Source organism: Camellia sinensis, chromosome 2, assembly GCF_055761805.1.
Source record: "Camellia sinensis isolate YWXY chromosome 2, ASM5576180v1, whole genome shotgun sequence".
In the NCBI taxonomy this organism is placed as follows: Eukaryota; Viridiplantae; Streptophyta; class Magnoliopsida; order Ericales; family Theaceae; genus Camellia; species Camellia sinensis.
Genome location: NC_138962.1, coordinates 177,075,168 through 177,095,362, shown reverse-complemented (window position 1 = coordinate 177,095,362; position 20,195 = coordinate 177,075,168). Strand labels below are relative to the sequence as shown.

The following is a 20,195-nucleotide window of genomic DNA, read 5'->3' as shown; positions in this document are numbered from 1 at the left end:
TTGAAGAATTTCTAAGTACAAGAAAGAAAGAAGAAAATTACCAAAAAGAAGACACTTACTTGAACAGATCTCTGAAGCATCAGAGCGTAATTCTCGCACTCGCTGAACTCGGCGTTTCGCTCCAGATCGCCTGGAAGAAGCAGAGCAGTACTCAGGGCAACGCCGACATTGATGTCATCGGCGCTATCACTAACCATAACAAGCTTGTCTTCAAGGGTGATTTCGGGGGCCCAGGGGGCATCAGGTTTTTTAGACCCCGAGGTCGTTGCAGAGGATGACCTTGGCTTCTTCAATTTTGTAGATTCAGATGGTTGGGTTTCAGAGCATCTCTTCTCAGCAGAGGGTTGAGATTTGTCACTCTCAGATAACTTAGAGATCGGCAAAGTATCCTTAGACTTAACCTAAGTTACCTTCGCCTTTGGCTGAGCTTTTTTTACTCGTTTTGGCTTTGGTGGAAGTTGGGTTTGTGTTGGTTGAGCTTCAACATCAGAAGGAAGGTTAGCTAAGAGGTCTTTTGCAATTGGTTTTGGGCGGCCCATCTTGGCGATAAGGACAAGTCGTTGCCAACGTTTTCTCTGGGATATCGGAATTAGGTATTGAGCCAAGGTTGATGGCTGATTAGCTGGATCAGATATTGATCCTTGATCTGTCCGAGATGTGGACGCAGTTTGTGGAGTTGTGGCAGAGGGTGAAGAAAGGCTTTTTTTCTTCCTCTTAGGGACGTCGGGCAAAGCTGACCTGTATGTTGGAATAAAATTCAGAAGCAGAGGCGCCTTCCGTTTATGGACTGACAGGTCCAAAAGTCTCTTCAAATCCTTGCTGGGAAAGAATGATTGGCGAAAGTTTTTTGGTGGCTTAGGAACAGCTGCAAGAGAAACAAACATTAGAGATAGATACAATATTGAAGACTTTGAAAAAAAACGAGTAAATATGAATGCAGGGCTCTTACCATTACCCTCTACAAAGATTGATCGAGGGAGAGGGAAGAGATGGAGGTCTTCATTTGGGGCGAACTCCCAGTTCCCCAAAGTGATGAAATAGTCATCCCCAGCTCCCTTGTTGGAGTCAGGGAGGTCGGCGACGATTTTGTATTCGGTTGACCTCGGCTTAAGGTAGTAAACGTAGCCGGTGTCTTTTTTGAGGCCACACATAGTGTAGCAGTATTGGATATCGGCTAATGTGATCCTAGCGTTTTCCTGTTTAGCCAAAGCTATGATACCATTAATGGTCCAATAGGAATTGGTGAAAAGTTACATGGGGTTCAACTTGTAGTAGTGAAGTATTTCACGGAAAAAGGGTGTTAAATGGGAGTCGAAGTCCACATTCAATGAAGGCCACCACAGGGAAAGGCATGGAGGTAGTTGTAGGCATTATGGAGTCATCATCCCCAGATAACCTCAAATTGACGTCGGCTGGAATTTCAAACTCTCGCCTAAAATGTTCTAGCTTGGATGGGGTGTCTACCCTGTGTTTCCACATATCCATGATATCGGCTTGACTAAAGGTACTGGATTTCAGAAAGAAGATGTTTTAAGAAAGGGTTATTGGGATCTCGGCAAAACACTTAGGTATGTGCCTGTGCAAGAATTTGTGAGGATTGTTTCAGTTTTTCCTAAGAATTAGGGGCTCTACAGACAAATCCCAAACCTAGATCTATGAAAACGAAGATCAAAAGCACGGATCTGGAAAAGAAACAAAAAACAGAAAACAAGAACGGAGTTTCAGAATCCAGAACAGAGATAGACTATCAAGAGCATAAAGAATACAAGAAGTCTAAGGTCAAGAACAGTGGCAAAAGTGCAAGAAAGTGGTGAAACAGTGCGTGTGTTCAAAACATGGGCAAGGGCAAAATCACGGAATAGACGCATTTGAAGTATGTGATTCACAGGATTAACGTTTGAAGAAAGCAGTAATGGCAACAGGTAATGAAGAGTATCAAAAAATTGAAAACGAAAGGAACAGTAAACTCACCGAAGAAAAGAAGCCGGTGTAAGGATAGTCGAAGTCAGGCAGCGGTTACAGAAGTAACAGAACGGTGAGAGCTTTACTAGAATGAAGGAATTGAGGTAGTTGCAGAGCTTGAAGACTAAAACAATGGCGGATTCGAGAGAAAAGAGTTACAGAGAGAGAAAGCTAGAGGACTGAATGCAAAAAGTGAAGAGACAAAAGAGGGGGAAATGTTTTGTTAAAAGTTGAAACGGCGGTAACAAATTAATGCGCCTGGAACGACGCATACGTCAGACGGCGCATGCAGACGCAAAATGGATTACAGGCGCGTCGCAGGCACGGTCCAATGAGGTTAAGACACGTGAATGAAACGGTTGAATAAGTGGTGCATAACAGCTCATGCGCATGAAAGAGTTCATTGGAAATCTTGTTCTTTAAAGTAGACATGTCGGCCTTGATGTTGATCACGGCTAAAGATGTTAGGCCGATGTACTGGCAGGAAGTACCGATATAGGTTCCATCACCTCAGGATGCCGAGGTAATAGACCCTAGGGGGCAGTTGTGGGGATATATTTTCTGAGTACCAACACGTGGCAAGGTGACGCCGACGTGTCAGCCGAGGTGCCACGTGTCTTGGACGTGACGCCGAGGTGATCTCGGCTAGGCCGATGTTATCTCCGAAGATATCGGAGTCCGAGATAAACAGATATGGGACAAGAGTTCTAGAATGAAGAAAGACTTCAAGATGGATAAGGATAACATTCTGAGGGAGTTTATCCTTATCTCTTGTAAAGTCCAAAGTAAGCACTGCATGAGAGTCCATAAAAGTCAGGCTTCTAGTAGGACTAGGATTGAGTAAACTATAAAAGAAAGGCACACCCGATGGGTCTAAAATACGTAATTTATGCTTTGAGCAGTGAATTTAGCACTTGATTATCTTTGAGAGATATGCTAACTTGATCGTCGGAGTACCCCCAGGTGGAAGAACCACCGCTGGAGCATTCTCTTTCTGTTGCAGGTTAGCTGATTCTGCCGGTGCTCTCTAACTGATTACTAAACGGACAGTGTGATCAGAAAATTACTCACACATAAGCCAATAGGACATTTTACTTCGTTTAGATTGTTGTATTTAGTCAACTTCTGAAATTAATGGAGAATAAATTTATTTTGCTTATGAATGAAGATTGCTGAGTATTGGGTATTGTATGGAGTCGAGTGTATTTGAATAATGAATATTAGTTAATGAAATAATTATGGAGTTAGTTAATGATAATCGGGATTACAAAAAAAAGGGCATTACAAGCACTCACGAATTATGAATAGTAAACTAACTATTAACTTCTTAATTGGTATTTTACAAAATAATAACAAAATAAAAATGAATACTTACAAGAAACCCCATGAGAATGTAGGCCCTTGAAAAAGAAAAAAAATTATTGATTAGTTTTGGGACATGATTGAGTGCTGCTGGAGAGCTATAATTAGAGCTGTAACAATGCAGCTCTAATGAGCAGACAACCTATAAAAAAAAAAAATAAATAAAAAAAAAAAATAGTGACGTAAAAAACAAAAAATGAAAAAAAAAAAGATAAATTAGTGCTCCATTAGAACTCGTTTTTCAGAGGTCTAAATCATTTTTTTACATAATTATATCCCACGTTAATCACAATTTACTATATTTTTTTAATATTTTTTAATCACTCAATATAAATTTACAAATTTTATCCCTCTATCAATCACAACGATGTCAAGACACCATGTAATTTAGGAATTATTTAGGATGACTTAAATAAATATATTTTTTATCTTTTTATAAAAAAATAATATAATAAAAAAAATAAAAAAAAAATTATTTTAAATATGCCAAATTTGAACTTAACGATCTCCCAACATCAACTAACTTCTCGCGAAAAAGGGGTAATGAGCCAAAAAAAAATTTAAAAAAGGCGAACAGTGTTGTGATACTTTTGAAGGGTCGCAATCAAGTCATGTCGTGTGGAGAATCCTCTCAAATTTCCTTCATCCAATCTTTATCTCTATCTTTATCCTTATCTTTAGGTAAATTACACTTAATTTTTTTCAAAATTTGAAAAAAATATAATAATTTTATAATTTTAATATAATTACCTATTTAATTTTAATATAATTTTAATATAATTACCTATTTTGATTAAAATATTTGACAAATGACTAAAAATTGAAAATTCATAAAATTATTTTTAAAAATTTCAAATCAAATAGATTATTATAATTACATCAAAATTTTAATATAATTACATTAAATTTTTTTAGTAAAGTTAAATGGATTAAAATTACATGGTTGGAAAAAATAAAAATAAATAAATAATATACATATTTCAATAAAAAAAAGAGATGATAATATTATTTTTTATTAATTTAATTACAAAAGTGTATATGAAAATGGAGTTAAGAGTAATAAAAATTAAAATATTAAGTGAGTATAATGTAAGAAAAAATTAGTAAAATGTCCCTCTCTAATTTTTGATAGTATGAAAGGTTCAATATGTTTTCTCGTTTTAGTTAAAATCTCTCAATAATATTATTAGAGAAATTTTTAATCATCATAGAAAAATTTCAAATTTCTTTGTAACTAGATGAAATTTCTTTATGCTGAAATTTCTCTATGTCGAAATTTTTTTGTGAAAATATTGAGATATCTCAACTATTATGAAAATATTACATATTTTTTATTTTATAAAATCTTAATATCATGGATCTTAAACTAAAAATTTCAATTTTTCTTTTAGTTTTTAGATTTACTTAATCTAGATACACTTAAAAAGTACAAAACTTGTGTAATTTTTTTTTAAAAAAATTTGTGCAATTTTTTAAAAAATATAAAAATTTAATATATTTTCGTAGTTTGTTATATTTAATTTTTTATGCAAACTTTCAAGTGTATGTATAGTAAGTACATTTAAAAAATAAAAATAAAAAATTATATAAAATATTTGAAAAAACTCTAAATTAAAGATAATTGTTGTATTTTTTTTTTCTAATTTTTTAAAAAATACCAGTATAATTTACTCGTTATTTTATTCTGTCAAAGCTACAAATGTCGCATGGATGATGATGGAGTAAATACCAAGCACACGAAACTTCCTGAGTCAAATTCAGCTAAAGAAGCTTCCAAATTTTCTCTCTCTCTCCCTCTCTCTCGCTAAAAAGGATCTATACCCTCTCTATCCAGTAGTTGTGGATTCAGTGCTCCACAGACATGGGACAAGTTTTAGACAAAATTCAAGGTACTAATATTCACTACCCACTACAATCTCTCTCTTAAACTTGTATTTGTTTTGAGTTGTATGAATTTTTCTGAATCTAAAGACCCTGATTTTGATTCAAGTTCATGACTTTTGGGCTTGCATTTGTTGGGTTTATTTCATCTCTCTGATAAATTACAAGAAACAATTGAACTATTCATTATGATCTGGAAACAAATCCCAATATTTCTGGAAAACTTGATAGAATTTGTGTTTGGATTGAGGATTTATGGAGGGATTTACTAAGGGGAAAAGGAAAATGAAAGAGAAATTAAGAAATAAATTTTTCACTATGATCCATCCGATTCAACGCAGCCTGAAACGGATTATTGGAAATCAAATTTACACGAATCATTAGATTCAAAAAAATTCTCTGCAGTTTACATGTTTTGATTTTAATTTTTAATTTTTTGTTTTATACTCAACGAGACAGCTATAGAAAAAGTGTTTTTGAAGATTTCAAGGATTTTGTTTGTATCTAAGAAAGTATCAAGGGAAGGAAAGGGAAGTTTTTATATTTTTCTTCCTTTATGCTTAAAAGTTTCCTTTTTTCCCTTGCTTTAATACCCATAACATTATTCACAAAGATCACTTTAGAACCACTGCTCATATTTTTACAAACAGCAGTGCTTCCGACCCCTAGTGACCAAACCCCCCCCCCCTCTCTCTCTCTCTCTCTCTCTCTCTCTCTCTCCAGTGCCACGTGGCAGCCTGCCACTGGCTGAAACCCAAACAAAAAAAAAAAACAATTTTTTTGGCCAATCAGGGAAGACCCCCAGCACCCCCACTGGGGGTCTAAGTCATTTTTCTTTTACAAAACAGCAGTGCTTCCGACCCCAGTAACCACCCCCCCCCCCAAGTGCCACGTGGCAGCCTGCCACTGGCTGAAACCCAAACAAAAAAAAAAAACAATTTTTTTGGCCAATCAGGGAAGACCCCCAGCACCCCCACTGGGGGTCTAAGTCATTTTTCTTTTACAAAACAGTAGTGCTTCCGACCCCCAGTGACCACCCCAGTGCCACGTGGCAGCCTGCCACTGGCTGAAACCCAAACAAAAAAAAAAACAATTTTTTTGGCCAATCAGGGAAGACCCCAGCACCCCCACTGGGGGTCTAAGTCATTTTTCTTTTACAAAATTGGCTTAGAGTTAACATTAGGGGAAGTTTTAATTTAGTGTATATTACAAATTTTGTAAAATTGGCTTAGAGTTAACATTAGGGGAAGTTTTAATTTAGTGTATATTACAAAAAATAGTTACAGATTAGTGATAAATTTTATAAATATTAATAATTAAATTTGTAAACTTTTCCACCAATTTGTATTTTGTAATAATTTTGTGGGAAGACTACTGGGTAGTAATTTCCCCTTAACATTAAGGGGAAAAATACTTATCCAGAAAAAGGGTAAAGAATGTGTATATGTGACTAAGATTTAATTGGTGTATTGTGGTGTCCATGCATAGAATAAAAGGGGAATTACAATTCAGTGAGTTTTTAAAATTTTTTTTTATAGATACATGAAAAAGTTATAATTTTAATCATTAATGGGTATAAAGTTACCACTTATGTGTAATTTTTGTTCTAAATCTACACTGAATTGTATTTTCGCCTAGAATAAATCTGGACCATACATTTGATAATATTGCTATGGTTTTTATACTCCTTTCTCCCTTGAAATGTTTTTCTAGCATATTGCGCCTTTCTATTGTTTGTCCTTGTGGTATGAAAATGCCTTACTCATACAACTGACAAAGAAAAAAGAAAATAAAATGCCTCAGTTCGAGTCATTAAAAATCTATTAGGAGTATTTTCTAATTAAATTTGTATTTTCTTACTTTTAAATGTTTCAAGTGTTTTGGGATGAAATATTGGGCCTTAAGTTGTTATTACAGTGGGTAGGGGTAATTCTATATGGTAATTACTTCTTGTTACGGTTTTGTAAAACTTATAAAATGATCTATTAGGTAAAAATAAGACTACGAATTTGAGAATGAATAAAAGTTGAATAAGAAGAAGGAATTGGTGAAGGGGTACAAGATTATTTGATTAGTTGGGAGGTGGTTTATCTTCCGAAAATAAGGAGAGGTCTTGTTTTGGGAAGTATTCTAACTGAGAAGATTTTTGTGCTTGGTAAAATGGCTTTGGAGATTTCCAATAGAGCGTGACTTTTTATGACATGCTGTCATTAAAAGCAAATATGAAATTCAAGATAATGATTGGGAATCTCGTGATGTTAATTGGGGGATTCTCGGTTTCCTTTGTAATTCATTTCTCAATGCTTTTCTCGTTTTTTCTCGACATATTCATATCATCGTGGGTAATGGAGATAATTTCTTTATAAGGATAGGAGGATGTTTGAAGGGGTGAGATTTCTTTTTACCATTTAATTACTTGTTTTTACCATTTAACTTAGTTGCATAATGCATGTATTGCTACCACAGTTTCTTCATGTATGTATCCTAGCATTTGGAATTTTTTATTTTTTATTTATAGAAATCTCAATGATCAAGAGGCAAGTGAGTAGAATTTTTGGCTATCCATTCCTGATGGTGATTTTTTGAGACAGCAACCATTGATAGAAGATTGTGGTCCATTTTTTAGCATTTTTTTTTTCCTTCTTGCAACTACTTTTTGAGTCCATTATTGATGATCCAAATGTAACTCTCATAAATTAATTTGGAGTGCAAATACGCGTTTTAAAGTTAGGGTGAGGAGAGTATTGATCACTTTTGTTTTTGCATTGTCCTGTAATAATGAGTTCATTATGGAAATTATTTCAGTCAGCAATGATTGATTGGGAGGTTCAATTTTATTGTGTCCAATTGCTTATGATTGATTTCAAGGGTTTTGACTCGAATATGAACACTTGAGCCCTTTGGGTTGTGTAAGTTGTGTGGCATTGTGGATAATCTGGCTAGAGAGGAATGCAAGATTTTTTGAAGATAAATTAAAAGATATTGGGAGTTTGTGCGATAAATATGCTTTGGTGTCATCACCCTTTAAAGAGATTTCTTTGCCCTTGATTAGTAGTGATTGGATAGCAGTCTGTCAATTGTAATTTTGGTTAAGTTTTCTTTCTTCTGATTTGGTGGACTTCTAGTCCTCCTTTCTTCTCTTTGTACCTTTTATTTTGTTTTCTTTTAATAAAATTTCTCTATTAATGATAAAAAAAAAAAAAAAATGAATCACAGTTGAAATATTTGTATGAGCTTTTGTTCTCTCTGGTACTTTCATTCATTCATTTTTTTTCGTCTTTCTACACATCTGTAGCTCTATCTTCTCCCTCCACTCTTGCTCCCTCATATCTATCACTTTTCGACTCCAAACATCCCGTCTTTTTTTTATAATGTATATAAAAATAAATATAAATTTGTCTATAAGATATGTTCATCAAAATTTCATAAAATTCAAGTTGCATTAGTTAATGTACAAATGTGAAAGATCCGCTCAAGACATCAAAATGATTCCAAGATCACCTTGAAGAATCTTGAAACTTGACATTGAAGTTGTCTCAAATGAGAGAGGATTGATGCAACATGCAAGATTAAACCAACAAGGTTAGCCTAATTTGCTAGAGCCCATGCACCTTTAAAATCACATACATTTTTCATTGATACATTGATTAATTTTATCTTAAGTTAATGGCAATTGGTTCGTGTCAATATTTTGTTTTTGATTCTATGCATCTTCCTTTATGGAATGCATAAAGTTCAATATGTTTAATTATTGAATTTTTACACTTCTACTCATAGAGAGAGTTAAATTTAAATTTCCAAAAGCAATTCCATGTTTCTCAGAATTATTTTCTTCCTTCATGTTTTCAAGACATTTTGATTTCCGTAATAATGGAAACTGCACACATAAACAAAACTGTAATTCTTGCTCCCAGAAAATGAGATTAGCCCTTGGAGGGTGAATAAAAGTTGAAAATTTTGGAAGAGCATTGGCTCTCTCTCTCTCTGTGCCTCGTGCCACCTCCCCGTTCTCTCTCTTTTTTTTTTTTTTTTGTTCTTCTTCTTCTCCTTCTCCTTCTTTGTAATACCTCATTTGTTATTCTTATATTCTCCCTGCTCTTCTTTCGCTCTCAGATAAGTTTCTATTGATCTATTGAAAAAAATTGATAGCATGAAGTTAGCAGAATGGAAATATACCCAGTTGACATGTACTGAAAGGAAGTTGTCATTTTCTAATGTTATAGGATTCTCTTTTTTATTTTTATTTTTTTCTCTTTGAGAGTTATGTATATATATGGTTTGACGGCCACCAGATTTCTTCCAAGTTTTAACTAGTGACAAAGATAAGATTGAATCAATCTGGCCTTGAGACTACCTCAGGATGAATATAACGATGCTTTGCCACCCTGAGAAATTTTCAAGACCTACATCGACATGATTTACTGCTTATGTTTTAATGTAATAAATTTGCTTTTTGAATTGAAAATATAACCTGTAGAATATAGATTGTCTACTGACCTTGTAAATATTATTTGTTGGTCCTGATAGTGTAGTTGCATGTTAAAATGCTTTTCACCAGTATAATGGCCCTGTTTGGTAGAGTTGTGAGAAAGTGCTTATAGCTTATGTCTCAACAGCTTATAGCTTATAACTTTCAGCTTAAACTGATTTCCAGCTTATTCTTAAAGCATCTCCTGCCCCACTCAAAGAATAAGCTGATTTCTGACTTTCAAAAAGCTATAAGCTATAAGCTATAAGCTAAACTAAATACATCAAAATAGCTTAAATTAAGCTGAAAGCTGAAATAAGCTGTAATTAAGCTCTGTCAAACAGGCACAATATATGTTCTTCGAAGATTCGTTGAAGTTAATTTTATTTCTAATATTGGCGGGCATGTGCTGAAAGTTAGAGATTAGTTCCTGTGTTGAATGTTTGAGGAAGTGGGGTATGTAAAAACTTGCCAATGAGAAAGATACACGCCTTCAATAATAAAGTAGCTTGTTTGAATGATATTTTACTCAAATTGAACAACAGAAAACGAACTCAACAAGCTGATTTAATAAAGTACTGTGTTTGACTGACATAATTTTTGATCTTTACGATGGATGCAGTACAAGTGACGGTTTGGCTATTCTAGAGAATAGTTTGGAATGAGCTGATCTAAAAATTTCTAAAAGAAGAATTTGAAGTTAGAAAGTTATGGGATTCTCAAGGAGATTTACAAAATATCTACTAGAGGGAACAAGATGTTGGACGAGGAATGTTATGCATGTGGGGCCTTCTGTTCTTTAGAGGAAGGCCACACTAGATTTTTGTGGTATCTTGGACCTAGTGAGGCAATATTGCTCTTTTTTGAGGAAATTGATTTGTAGTGCTTATAATGTGGACCATGTGGTTCATTCAATTATCTAATGCTTCTCTGAAGTAAATGGCTTTCACCTTTTTCCTATGGATAAATCCTCATCTTACATTATAGGAGATGAAGTCTCTCATTTGGATTTGATGTTCTTTAACTTTCTCAGACTCCTAGGTAGGGCTGCAAATGAACTGAGTTGTTCATGAATAACCTTGGCTCGGCTCGGTTCGGTTCGTTTAGTAAACGAGTCGAGTTCGACCTCGAATATTAGGCTCGTTTAATAAACGAGCAGAGCTCGAGCTCGCATAAGCTCAGTTTGTTAAGCTTGGCTCGTTTATCTTTATTTAAATTATATAACAAATATATTATTTATATATCAAATAATATGTAAATATATATAAATAATAGTATAAATACATTATTTATATGTTAAATAATATAAATAATATTTTTTAAAAAAAATTCGGGCCGAGCCGAGCCGAGCTCGACCCAATTCCTTATTGAGCTGAGCTCGAGCTCAATAAACGAGCTTGATAAGTAAACGAGCCGAGCTCGAGCTCAGCCGAGCTCGAGCTCAGCAAAGCTCAGCTCGGCTGGGTTCGTTTGAAGCCCTACTCCTAGGCTAGCAGAAGAGTCTTATGGTGACTCCTCAGCTTTTACACTGTTGTTAACATTGGAAGGATATTCGGATTTATTAACCCTTATTTTTTTGTTCAGATTTATTTTTTGTTCAATGTATTTTGAACTCAAATGGGAACGCAAAGAAGAAAATGTCCTTCAAGGTTGTTCAGGCAGGACTGACAAATCTAACTCTGGGATAACCTTGAATTTGAAACTGCTATTACTCTGCTGCTGCCTGCAGATTGGATAACCTTGAATTTGAAACTGCTCTTCCTTTATTTGATTTACCAAAATAGTAAATACTTATCAATGTACCAGTATGATTAATGGAGACACGAACGATCTCATACATGAAGGTCTAAACTCATTGTGCAGGTAAGGAGTGGAGGCGAAGACAAATAAGAAAGATAACAGACAAAGTTTATGACCATTTCAAAAACGATTCAGGATCAGCTCATTTGACATTTGCAGATCTGTACATTGCTGTGCTGCTTGTGTACAAGTAAGATGTTCTTCTACCTATCCATGTGCTTTGTTTAAATACTGAAAAATATTTTTTCATCTAAATTTAGTTGTTTTGTGGATGAAAAATATCTAGAGAATATCTACAATATTCTGAGTCTTACCTAGACTAAATTGTTCTCCTGTAGTGACATCAACAAATGTTTGCCTGGGCCTCATTTTGATCCCCCTTCCAAAGAAGATGTTAGAACCATGATCAAGGTATGGTTTGGTAGTTCTAATAAATGATGAATTTGGAATATTCTAGAGTAGTCTTTGTTGTGAAGGCACGTAATAATGTTGTTAGATATGCAAGTGGAGAAAATACAAGGGAGAGTAATACGCGAGATAAATAAAAGAAGAGAGGATGCGGCCTTGTCTCGCTACCCCATCTTGTTAATATTATTACTACACAATACAAAAACAGAGTTATTATTTAATATTGGCATTTTTAACACTTCCCCTCAAGCTACAGCATAAGATATCTATAATGCTCAACTCGTCACGTACATCATATCTATCTTTGACCCAATGATAAGGTTGCCTACCTATTACCTCTCCTAGAACCTACCTTAAGCAGCCTTGTGTACTGGATACAACCTTTTAGCCTTCTCAAAAGTCTTGTGAATCCATCGCCTGATTGATCTTCAGACCTACAATAGGTTGTACTAGTCTGTTTCCTCCTGACCATATTTCGCATAAAATGGCAATGCACTTCAATGTGCTTTGTTTTCTCATGCAAAACTGGATTATCACAAAACATCCACATAGGCACATTAGTTTTAAACCGTCTCTTCTAGAAGTGACTTTACCCACATCATCTCACATGTTGAATGTGTCAATACTTTATTCTCTACCCAATCATAATTTGGTTCTTTGTTGGTAATAGGCTTTCTTAGTTCATTTGGATTAGCCCAGGAATAACTTCTCGAGGTTGGAGAGTGTCCCTTATTTCCACTTCGATCATCACCACTGCAACTCAACCTGGAAGACTTTTAAAGCTACTAGATTTTGGAAGATACTGTCTGCCTAAGATCTAAGTGGAAGCAACTATGAATTGGGAAGTGAGGTGCTTTACGTCAGGATGATTGATTTTGACTTTACTGTCCTGCTTGCTTTGAGTAGTCTATCATTTTATGATAACACATTCAAAGCAGTGGCAGCTTTAGAAATTTGGCCTAATAACCTTAAGGTTATGGTTTCAAGTCTTGGGGCTACCACTTTGTGCATTATGCTAAAGGTTAGGTGTGTACTCAATCTTTCCCCTCCCAAACACACATTAATGTGTACTAATTGGGCGTTGCTTTTTTACATTCAAAGCAGTGGCAGCTTTAGAAATTTTTATCCATTATAAACTTAAACTTCGCAGATTATATTTAAAAAAAAAAAAAAACCGCACATTAATATTTATCATCTATTTCTAATAAATTCACTAATTTAAACCTATGTTACCGGAAAACACTAATACCCTAATGAATTACGTATTAGTACGCACGTCCCAAAACATGGGTACAATTTCGTTTCAAAATGATAAATTTAGTGATTCGAAGCGATCCCAAATTGTTTTCTAATATATTTCATTAAATGTTAAACTTAGGAGAAAAAAAAAAAATCAAATATATGAACTAAAATCCAAGGGGAGTTAAGTTTTGACAAGACAAAAAATAAAAAATTGGTCATAATTTTCATAGAAATGATTTGCTACATGAAAAAAGAAATTTTTTTATTGGATAGGTAATTGTTAAAAGAAAATTATTATAAAAGTATTTTAAATTCTTAAGTGTAATATATACAAGTCTACTTCTATTGTACCACATTTTAGAGTATATGGTGTACCATGTTTCTGTTCCTATTCCGTGTATTGGAACGATTCACGTTCTAGGTCACATAGATTTAAACTATGCAAATCACAAACAAATGAGACTTTCAATATACCGATATTAGACACATGAATTTTTATAGTTGCCCTGGAAGAGTTTTCATCTATTGAAAAAGTTTTATAGTACCTTTGTGATCAATACTATCAAATACATCGTTTTCAATACATGTAACCAAACAATTTTCATCCATACATCTTCCATTCAGTTATGCAATCAATTTTTATTTATGATTTTCATTTTCAACAGTTCCAATTGCAACTGGTAGAATCATACTTATTTGCTTGTAGAATCAATGTTAATTTTACGCAAGCAAATAAATTAATGGATACATGAGATCATTGTTTGTCTCTACAACTTCATGGGAAGATCATCAATTCTTTTTAGTTCTGAAAATTCGTTGTTGGGTGTTCAAAGTTGGAGTGCTTGGGTGTTCAAATATGCAATGGGTCGGGGCTTGAACACCCAGCTGAAGAATGACGCACCGCTGATTCAAAGCATGTGCATTTGTTCACAACTTAGGTCAATTAGCAGCAGGCTATCATGCTACTATTGACCGTAAAATTTTTTATATTTCAGAAATCATAGATTTGTTGGATTTTTTTCCCTCACTTTTCTTTATTATCATCATCATCATTATTATTTTGTTTCGATTCAGGATTATGATTACAATCATGATGGACGCCTTGACCGTGAAGAATTTGCAAAATTTATTCAACAGCTGACAGCAGATACGATCATCACTGTTAGTCAGGGACTGATCATTACGTTGGCTGTAGCTCCAACAGTTGCAATATTGACAAAGAGGGCAACGGAGGGTGTCCCGGGTGTTGGCAAGGTGGTTCAGAGGTTACCCAATTCGGTTTATGCATCCATCGTGACCCTTGCAGTCGTGGTGGTCCAAAAATCAGGCAATCTAATTGAATGAACCCTTTACCCTTTTCTCTCCTTGCACATGAATCGCTCCACATTGTGTTTAATCAACAAACAGTGTCTGCATGTTATATTGCTATCATAATTAAGAATGCCGACTGATTATGTGCTACAAATTGTGAATAAATGTGGAATTTGTTTGTAAGGAGATAAATTTAGCTTTTGGGTGCATGTCTTTTTTGTTGGATTTGCTAAAAATAATTTCCTCTGAGGAGCCTCTAATCGAATGTATGAGGAACATTTGGGGCCTGGCTTGTGTATTTGTGCTCACTAAACAGTAAGAAAGCCTGTTTATGTATTTGTATATTTGATTTGAGAGTGCCAGAGCTGTATTTTCATGGCTTAGTGAGATAGGTTTATCGAGGGTCGAAATTAAATTCATGTCTCTGGATGAGGGAGATTTCCCATTTCTTTGGAAGAGTTGCAAAATGTTTATGGTTTTCTCACTATGGTGCAGGTGCAGGTGCAGGTGATATGAAGTGGTTTAGAATACAGGGTTTAACTTGGATTAAACCATTTGTTACCATGTCCTACGTTTTTTTAGCATGCTGGAATTTGAAGGGTCAATTAAAACTTCTAAGCATTGTTGTTGTGCTCTGATTTGCCAGTGCTGCATGGAAGTGAACAGAACACCATCAAACTTTCTGTTGATAGCTTGGGCACATACCAATATATTTATATATATCTAATTTATTTGGGGGTTTAATTACCAAAAAAATTAAAAAAAAAAATCTCATAGTTTTATGCGTTTTTCATTTTAAACACCAATACTACAATTTTGACAAATTAAACTTTGAAGATCCATTTGTGTTTTAATGTGCCCTGTCCATTCATCTCCATCAGTATAAGGTAACGGAAAATTATTTTGGGATTTAAAGTGAAAAATGGGTGAAACTTTGGGTTTTTTTTGTAGTTAACCCTAATATTTAAAAAAAAAATTGGTGTGTTTATGTATAACTTGCATACCTTATTGTATATGTGTGTTTGTATATATGGTGAAATTTTTTTATTCAAATTTGGACTCATCTGATGATAAAATTTTGATTTGGTTCTTAATTTTGATGATTATGTAAGGAGGACTACCTGAAATGTAAGAGACATTTATGAGTGCTTTAATGGATTAAGGCTACTAATATGTAAGAGACATTTATCAATGCTTTAATGGATTAATGTTATTTTTAATCATCAAAATTAGGACGGAATCAAAATTTTATCATCAAAGGAGCCAAAATTTGAATAAATTTATTTTACTATATATACAAGCACACATATACATATACAATAAGATATGTAAGTTATATATGCACACAAAAAAAATAAAATAATAATAATAATAATAATAGGGTTTAAAAAAAAAAAATTCAAGGTTTCACGCATTTTTCACTTTAAACCCCAAAATGATTTTTTGTTAGAGCATTACTATTAACCCCTATCTTTCTTTTTAGAACCCCACCTCATTCATTTTTTTTTTTTTAATTCCAATTTTGTCCCAATCAAAAATTTCACTTTTACCCTCATTTTTAATCTTCTAAACCTAATTTTCCAAACTCTAACCTAACCCTAATCACTTCCGGCAATACCACCACTTCTTACCGCCACAACCACCACTATCTCTAACCACCCCTCATTACCACAACCTTTACCATCTCTAACCACTTCTCACCATCACAACCATCACTCCCTCCGTCGCAATCAGCCATCATCTCCACTGACAAACACCCTCGTCCCCTATTGCAAATCTAAATTAGAAAAGAGAGATCAATCCATTCAACACTATGTTATCGAACTAAAAGGATTTGTTCAGCACTGTGTTTCTGAACATTCAGAATTCGTTCAACACTGTGTTGCCAAGCATTTAGGATTTGTTCAACAATGTGTTACCAAACCCACTCCGCGATCGTGACCTCCTTATCCATTGCGAAAGAGAATGAGCGTGAGAGAGAGAGAGATGAAAACCTAAGGTTTTCAAAAAAAGATGAAGAAGAAAAGAGAGAAGAGGGAGAAAGAATGTAAGATATCACTCGCCATAACTTATGATAAAGATTTTAACAGTGGCCATTGTTGATGGGTCTTTCTCTTGCTCTGTTTCTCACTCATACTTGATTTGAATGCAAGAAAACAAAGAAAACAAAGAGAGAATCTAGATTAGAGAGAGAAGTGAAATGGGTTAGGGTTTAGGTTTGGGGTATAGTTGGTATTAAGGTGGGGGTTTAAAGAAAAAAATGTAAGGGTTTTAAGTGGGGCTTTAAAGAAGTGGGTAGGCCAAAGTAATTAGGTGGGGTTAAATATCAGCCATCTTTGTGGTATCTTACACAAACGAAGATGGATGAGGGGGCAAATTGAAATACGGACGGAATTTTAAGTGTCGTTTGGTAACACTTACGTTTTCAGTTTTCTATTTATATCTACAAAAATTTTAAAAACTCAAATAAAAACTTGTTTGGTAAAATTTTTGATTTATAAATCAATGGTCTCAGTTTATAAATTTGGCCAAAAAATGAAAACACAAAAAATATATTTTCATTTTGAGTTTTCAGTTTTTTTTTTTTAACCACCCAACACTAGCCACCACCATCCACCGCTCGCCGCCACCACCCGCTACCTACTTGCCATCACCACTCACTACCCACTTGCCACCACCATCCACCACCTACCACCACCAGCTACCCACCACCACCAGCCACCTGTCACCCACCCACCCGCCCCCACCACCACCATCACCCACTACCGACTCGCCACCTACCTGCCACCACCACCACTCACTCGCTGCCACCTACCACCTGCCACCGTCACCCACTCACCCACCCACCACCACCACCACCTGCCATCCACTTGCCATCACCACCAACCACCTGCCGCCGCCACCACCACCCTCCATCCGCCACCCACTTGCCACCACCACCAACCACCCGCCGCCGCCACCACCACCACCACTACCCACTCGCTACCACCCACTACCCGCCACCGTCACCCGCCCAACCACCATCACCATCCACCACCCACCCGCTATCCGCCACTCACCTGCCACCACCATCCGCCACCCGCCACCGCCACCGCCACCACCAACTCGCCACCACCCACTACCCGCCACTGTCATCCACCCACCCACTACCAGCATCCGCCACCTACCCGCCACTACCCGCCATCTGCCACCCACCTGCCACCACCACCCGCCACCGCCACCGCCACCGCCACCCACTTGCTACCACCCGCCACCGTCACCCACCCACCCGCCACTACCCACCACCCACCGTCACCACTTTCCACCACCCGCCACCGCCACCGCCACCACCACCACCCACTCGCTACCACCCGACACCGTCACCCACCCACCCGCCACCACCCACCACCACCAGCTACCCACCACCCACCGTCTTTCGCCGCCACTTGCCACTACTTGCCATTTTTCACTTTTTTTATATTTTGTAAACATTTTGTCAATTACCAAACGCGTTTGTAGTTTATGTTTTTCTAAAATTAAACAAAAAATAAACAAAAACCAGTTTATAAAATTTTTGTAAATATAAACTGAAAACGTAAACGTTACCAAACACACCCTTAGAGTTTAATTTGTCGAAATTGAAATACTAGCGTTTAAAGTAAAAAAACACATGAAACCTTGAGTTTTTTTTTTTTTGGAACATTTACAAAAAAGACCCCAGTAGTTGATGACTCTTATCCTGAGTTTTTAATTTTGTCAAGTTGAATATTAAACTTTTAATTTCTTTTTAATTTAAACTATTTGCCTATTTTCGTTAAGTAAAATCAATAGAAAATGAGTATTTTAATTATTAAAATCAATAAAAAAAATAGTATTTTAGAAATTTTATATAGATATCTATATTGGGTTTAATAAAATACTATTTTTTTGGGAATTGGGGTGGCTACTGTGCGGGGTGCACAGCAGCCAGTTCTGTGTAGTCAATTGGGCCCTTTTCGAGACCTATTTTGATAATCCGAACCGTTCACATTTTAGAATACATCAAGTAAAACATACCTATAAAAAATCAAGTTAATCGGATATCGTTTACCCATTCATCCACTCACATTTGTATCTACAAAAATAAATAACAATTGTAATTTAAAATATTAAAATGAATATAAATGTGAGTGGATGAATGAGTAAACGATATCCGATTAATTTAATTTTTTACAAGTATGTTCTATTTGATGTATTCTAAAATGTGAACGGTTCAGATTATCAAAATGGACCCCGAAAAGGGGCCCATTTGACTGCACAGCAGTGGCTGCTGTGCACCCCGCACAACAGCCACCCCAATTCCTATTTTTTGCATCCGTTTTACTTAACGAAAATAGACAAATAATTTAGATTGAAAATCAATTAAAAGATTGGAACTTAAATTGATAAATTAAAAATTCAAGACTTGTTTTGTTTAAAAAATCAAACCTTGGGAATTTTTTTTCTTCCTTTTCTTATATCTATTCTTTATATATAAAGCATGCCTTTGAGTTGGTGTCAACGATGTCACATTTTTTTCCATTTTAATAATATCCTTCGTATCATGTAATTAGGGTGGTAAACAAACTGAGTCGAGCTTTAATATGTTTGAGTTTATTTATTAAGATTTTAACAAGCTTAAACTTGAACTCAAACTCAAAAAAAATTTGAAGAACTGAGCTTAAGTCAAGTTGACTTAGGCTTAACTCAAGCTCGAGCATGTTTATGAGCCTTGATGAGCTAAAAAATTTATAAATTCACACTTGCGTATGAGACTAAAGTTACAATTACAAGTTTGATTATACAATTATATATACAATATATATAAGCATACTAAAAAAAAAGTTAATATTTTACTAAAATAATAATATTTACTACTACTAGTATATAAATTTACTATCTGTAGTTAACTATTATTTATATTTATATTTTTTAAATATATAATAATTAACACATTTATCTTATTTTTTATACATATTTTTATATATTATTTAATATATAAATAATAAATCTTAAACATGCCAACTAATGAGTCAAACTTTAAAATGTTTGGGCTTATTTATTCAAAAATTTAACGAGCTCGAGCTTGAATACAAAAATAAAAAATAAAAATTAACGAATTGAGTTCAAACGAATTTTTACCGAACTGCATTCAAGCCCGTTCACGAACAACTCTATTTATTTGTAACCTTATATGTAACTATCCCATTCAATAACTGTTGAAAGATTTTCTTATTCAGCAAATCATCCAAAACTGTTAATTAGTTTCTTTTCTCTGTAGTCACTTTTTTTTCTGTTCCAAGAATGCCCTTCTATCTAGTAATTATCATGATAACTATTGAATGATTTTTCCCATTCAACAAACTGACCAAAAGTGTTAATCACTTTTTCCCAATCATCTAAATATCTAAAAATTTAAATATAATATTAAAAATATATAATGTTTTCACTGAAAGCTAATTACATAATATAAGTTAAAACGTTATGAGTAGTTAGAATTATCCTTCAAATAATGATAGTTCATCATTTATGATTATCTACAAAAGAACATAAAAATTTAATATTTATTTTGATTTTCAAAACTTTAAAACATCAACTTTTCAATTGAAAAAATTTAAAAAAAAACTAATTTTTTTTGAAAAAATCGAAAAAACTGAATAATTTTTTTGCGCAAAATTGAAAATTTTGTATTTATAAAGGAACATGATGATGGAATATTGATGTGCAAAACTGAAAAAAAAAAATGAAAAAATTGATAATGTTC

General features: G+C 34.6%; 1 protein-coding gene across 1 annotated transcript; it reads left to right on the top strand.

The window, feature by feature from the left end:
* Nucleotides 1-4,965: 4,965 nt before the first annotated feature.
* LOC114269528 (Calcium-binding EF hand family protein) lies at nt 4,966-14,796 on the top strand. The gene is made up of 4 exons (XM_028210858.2): nt 4,966-5,213; nt 11,537-11,663; nt 11,812-11,884; nt 14,198-14,796. The coding sequence occupies exons 1-4, from the start codon at nt 5,186-5,188 to the stop codon at nt 14,465-14,467; spliced, it is 498 nt and encodes a 165-aa protein (XP_028066659.1). The 5' UTR covers nt 4,966-5,185; the 3' UTR covers nt 14,468-14,796.
* The last annotated feature ends 5,399 nt before the right edge of the window (nt 14,797-20,195 follow it).

What these genes read in the sequence shown, in the direction of transcription:
- LOC114269528 (XM_028210858.2), top strand. Translation starts at nt 5,186, where the DNA reads ATGGGACAAGTTTTAGACAAAATTCAAG. An exon ending in GCTGTGCTGCTTGTGTACAA is followed by an intron (nt 11,664 to 11,811) that starts GTAAGATGTTCT and finishes GTTCTCCTGTAG; the next exon opens with TGACATCAACAAATGTTTGC. An exon ending in ATGTTAGAACCATGATCAAG is followed by an intron (nt 11,885 to 14,197) that starts GTATGGTTTGGT and finishes GTTTCGATTCAG; the next exon opens with GATTATGATTACAATCATGA.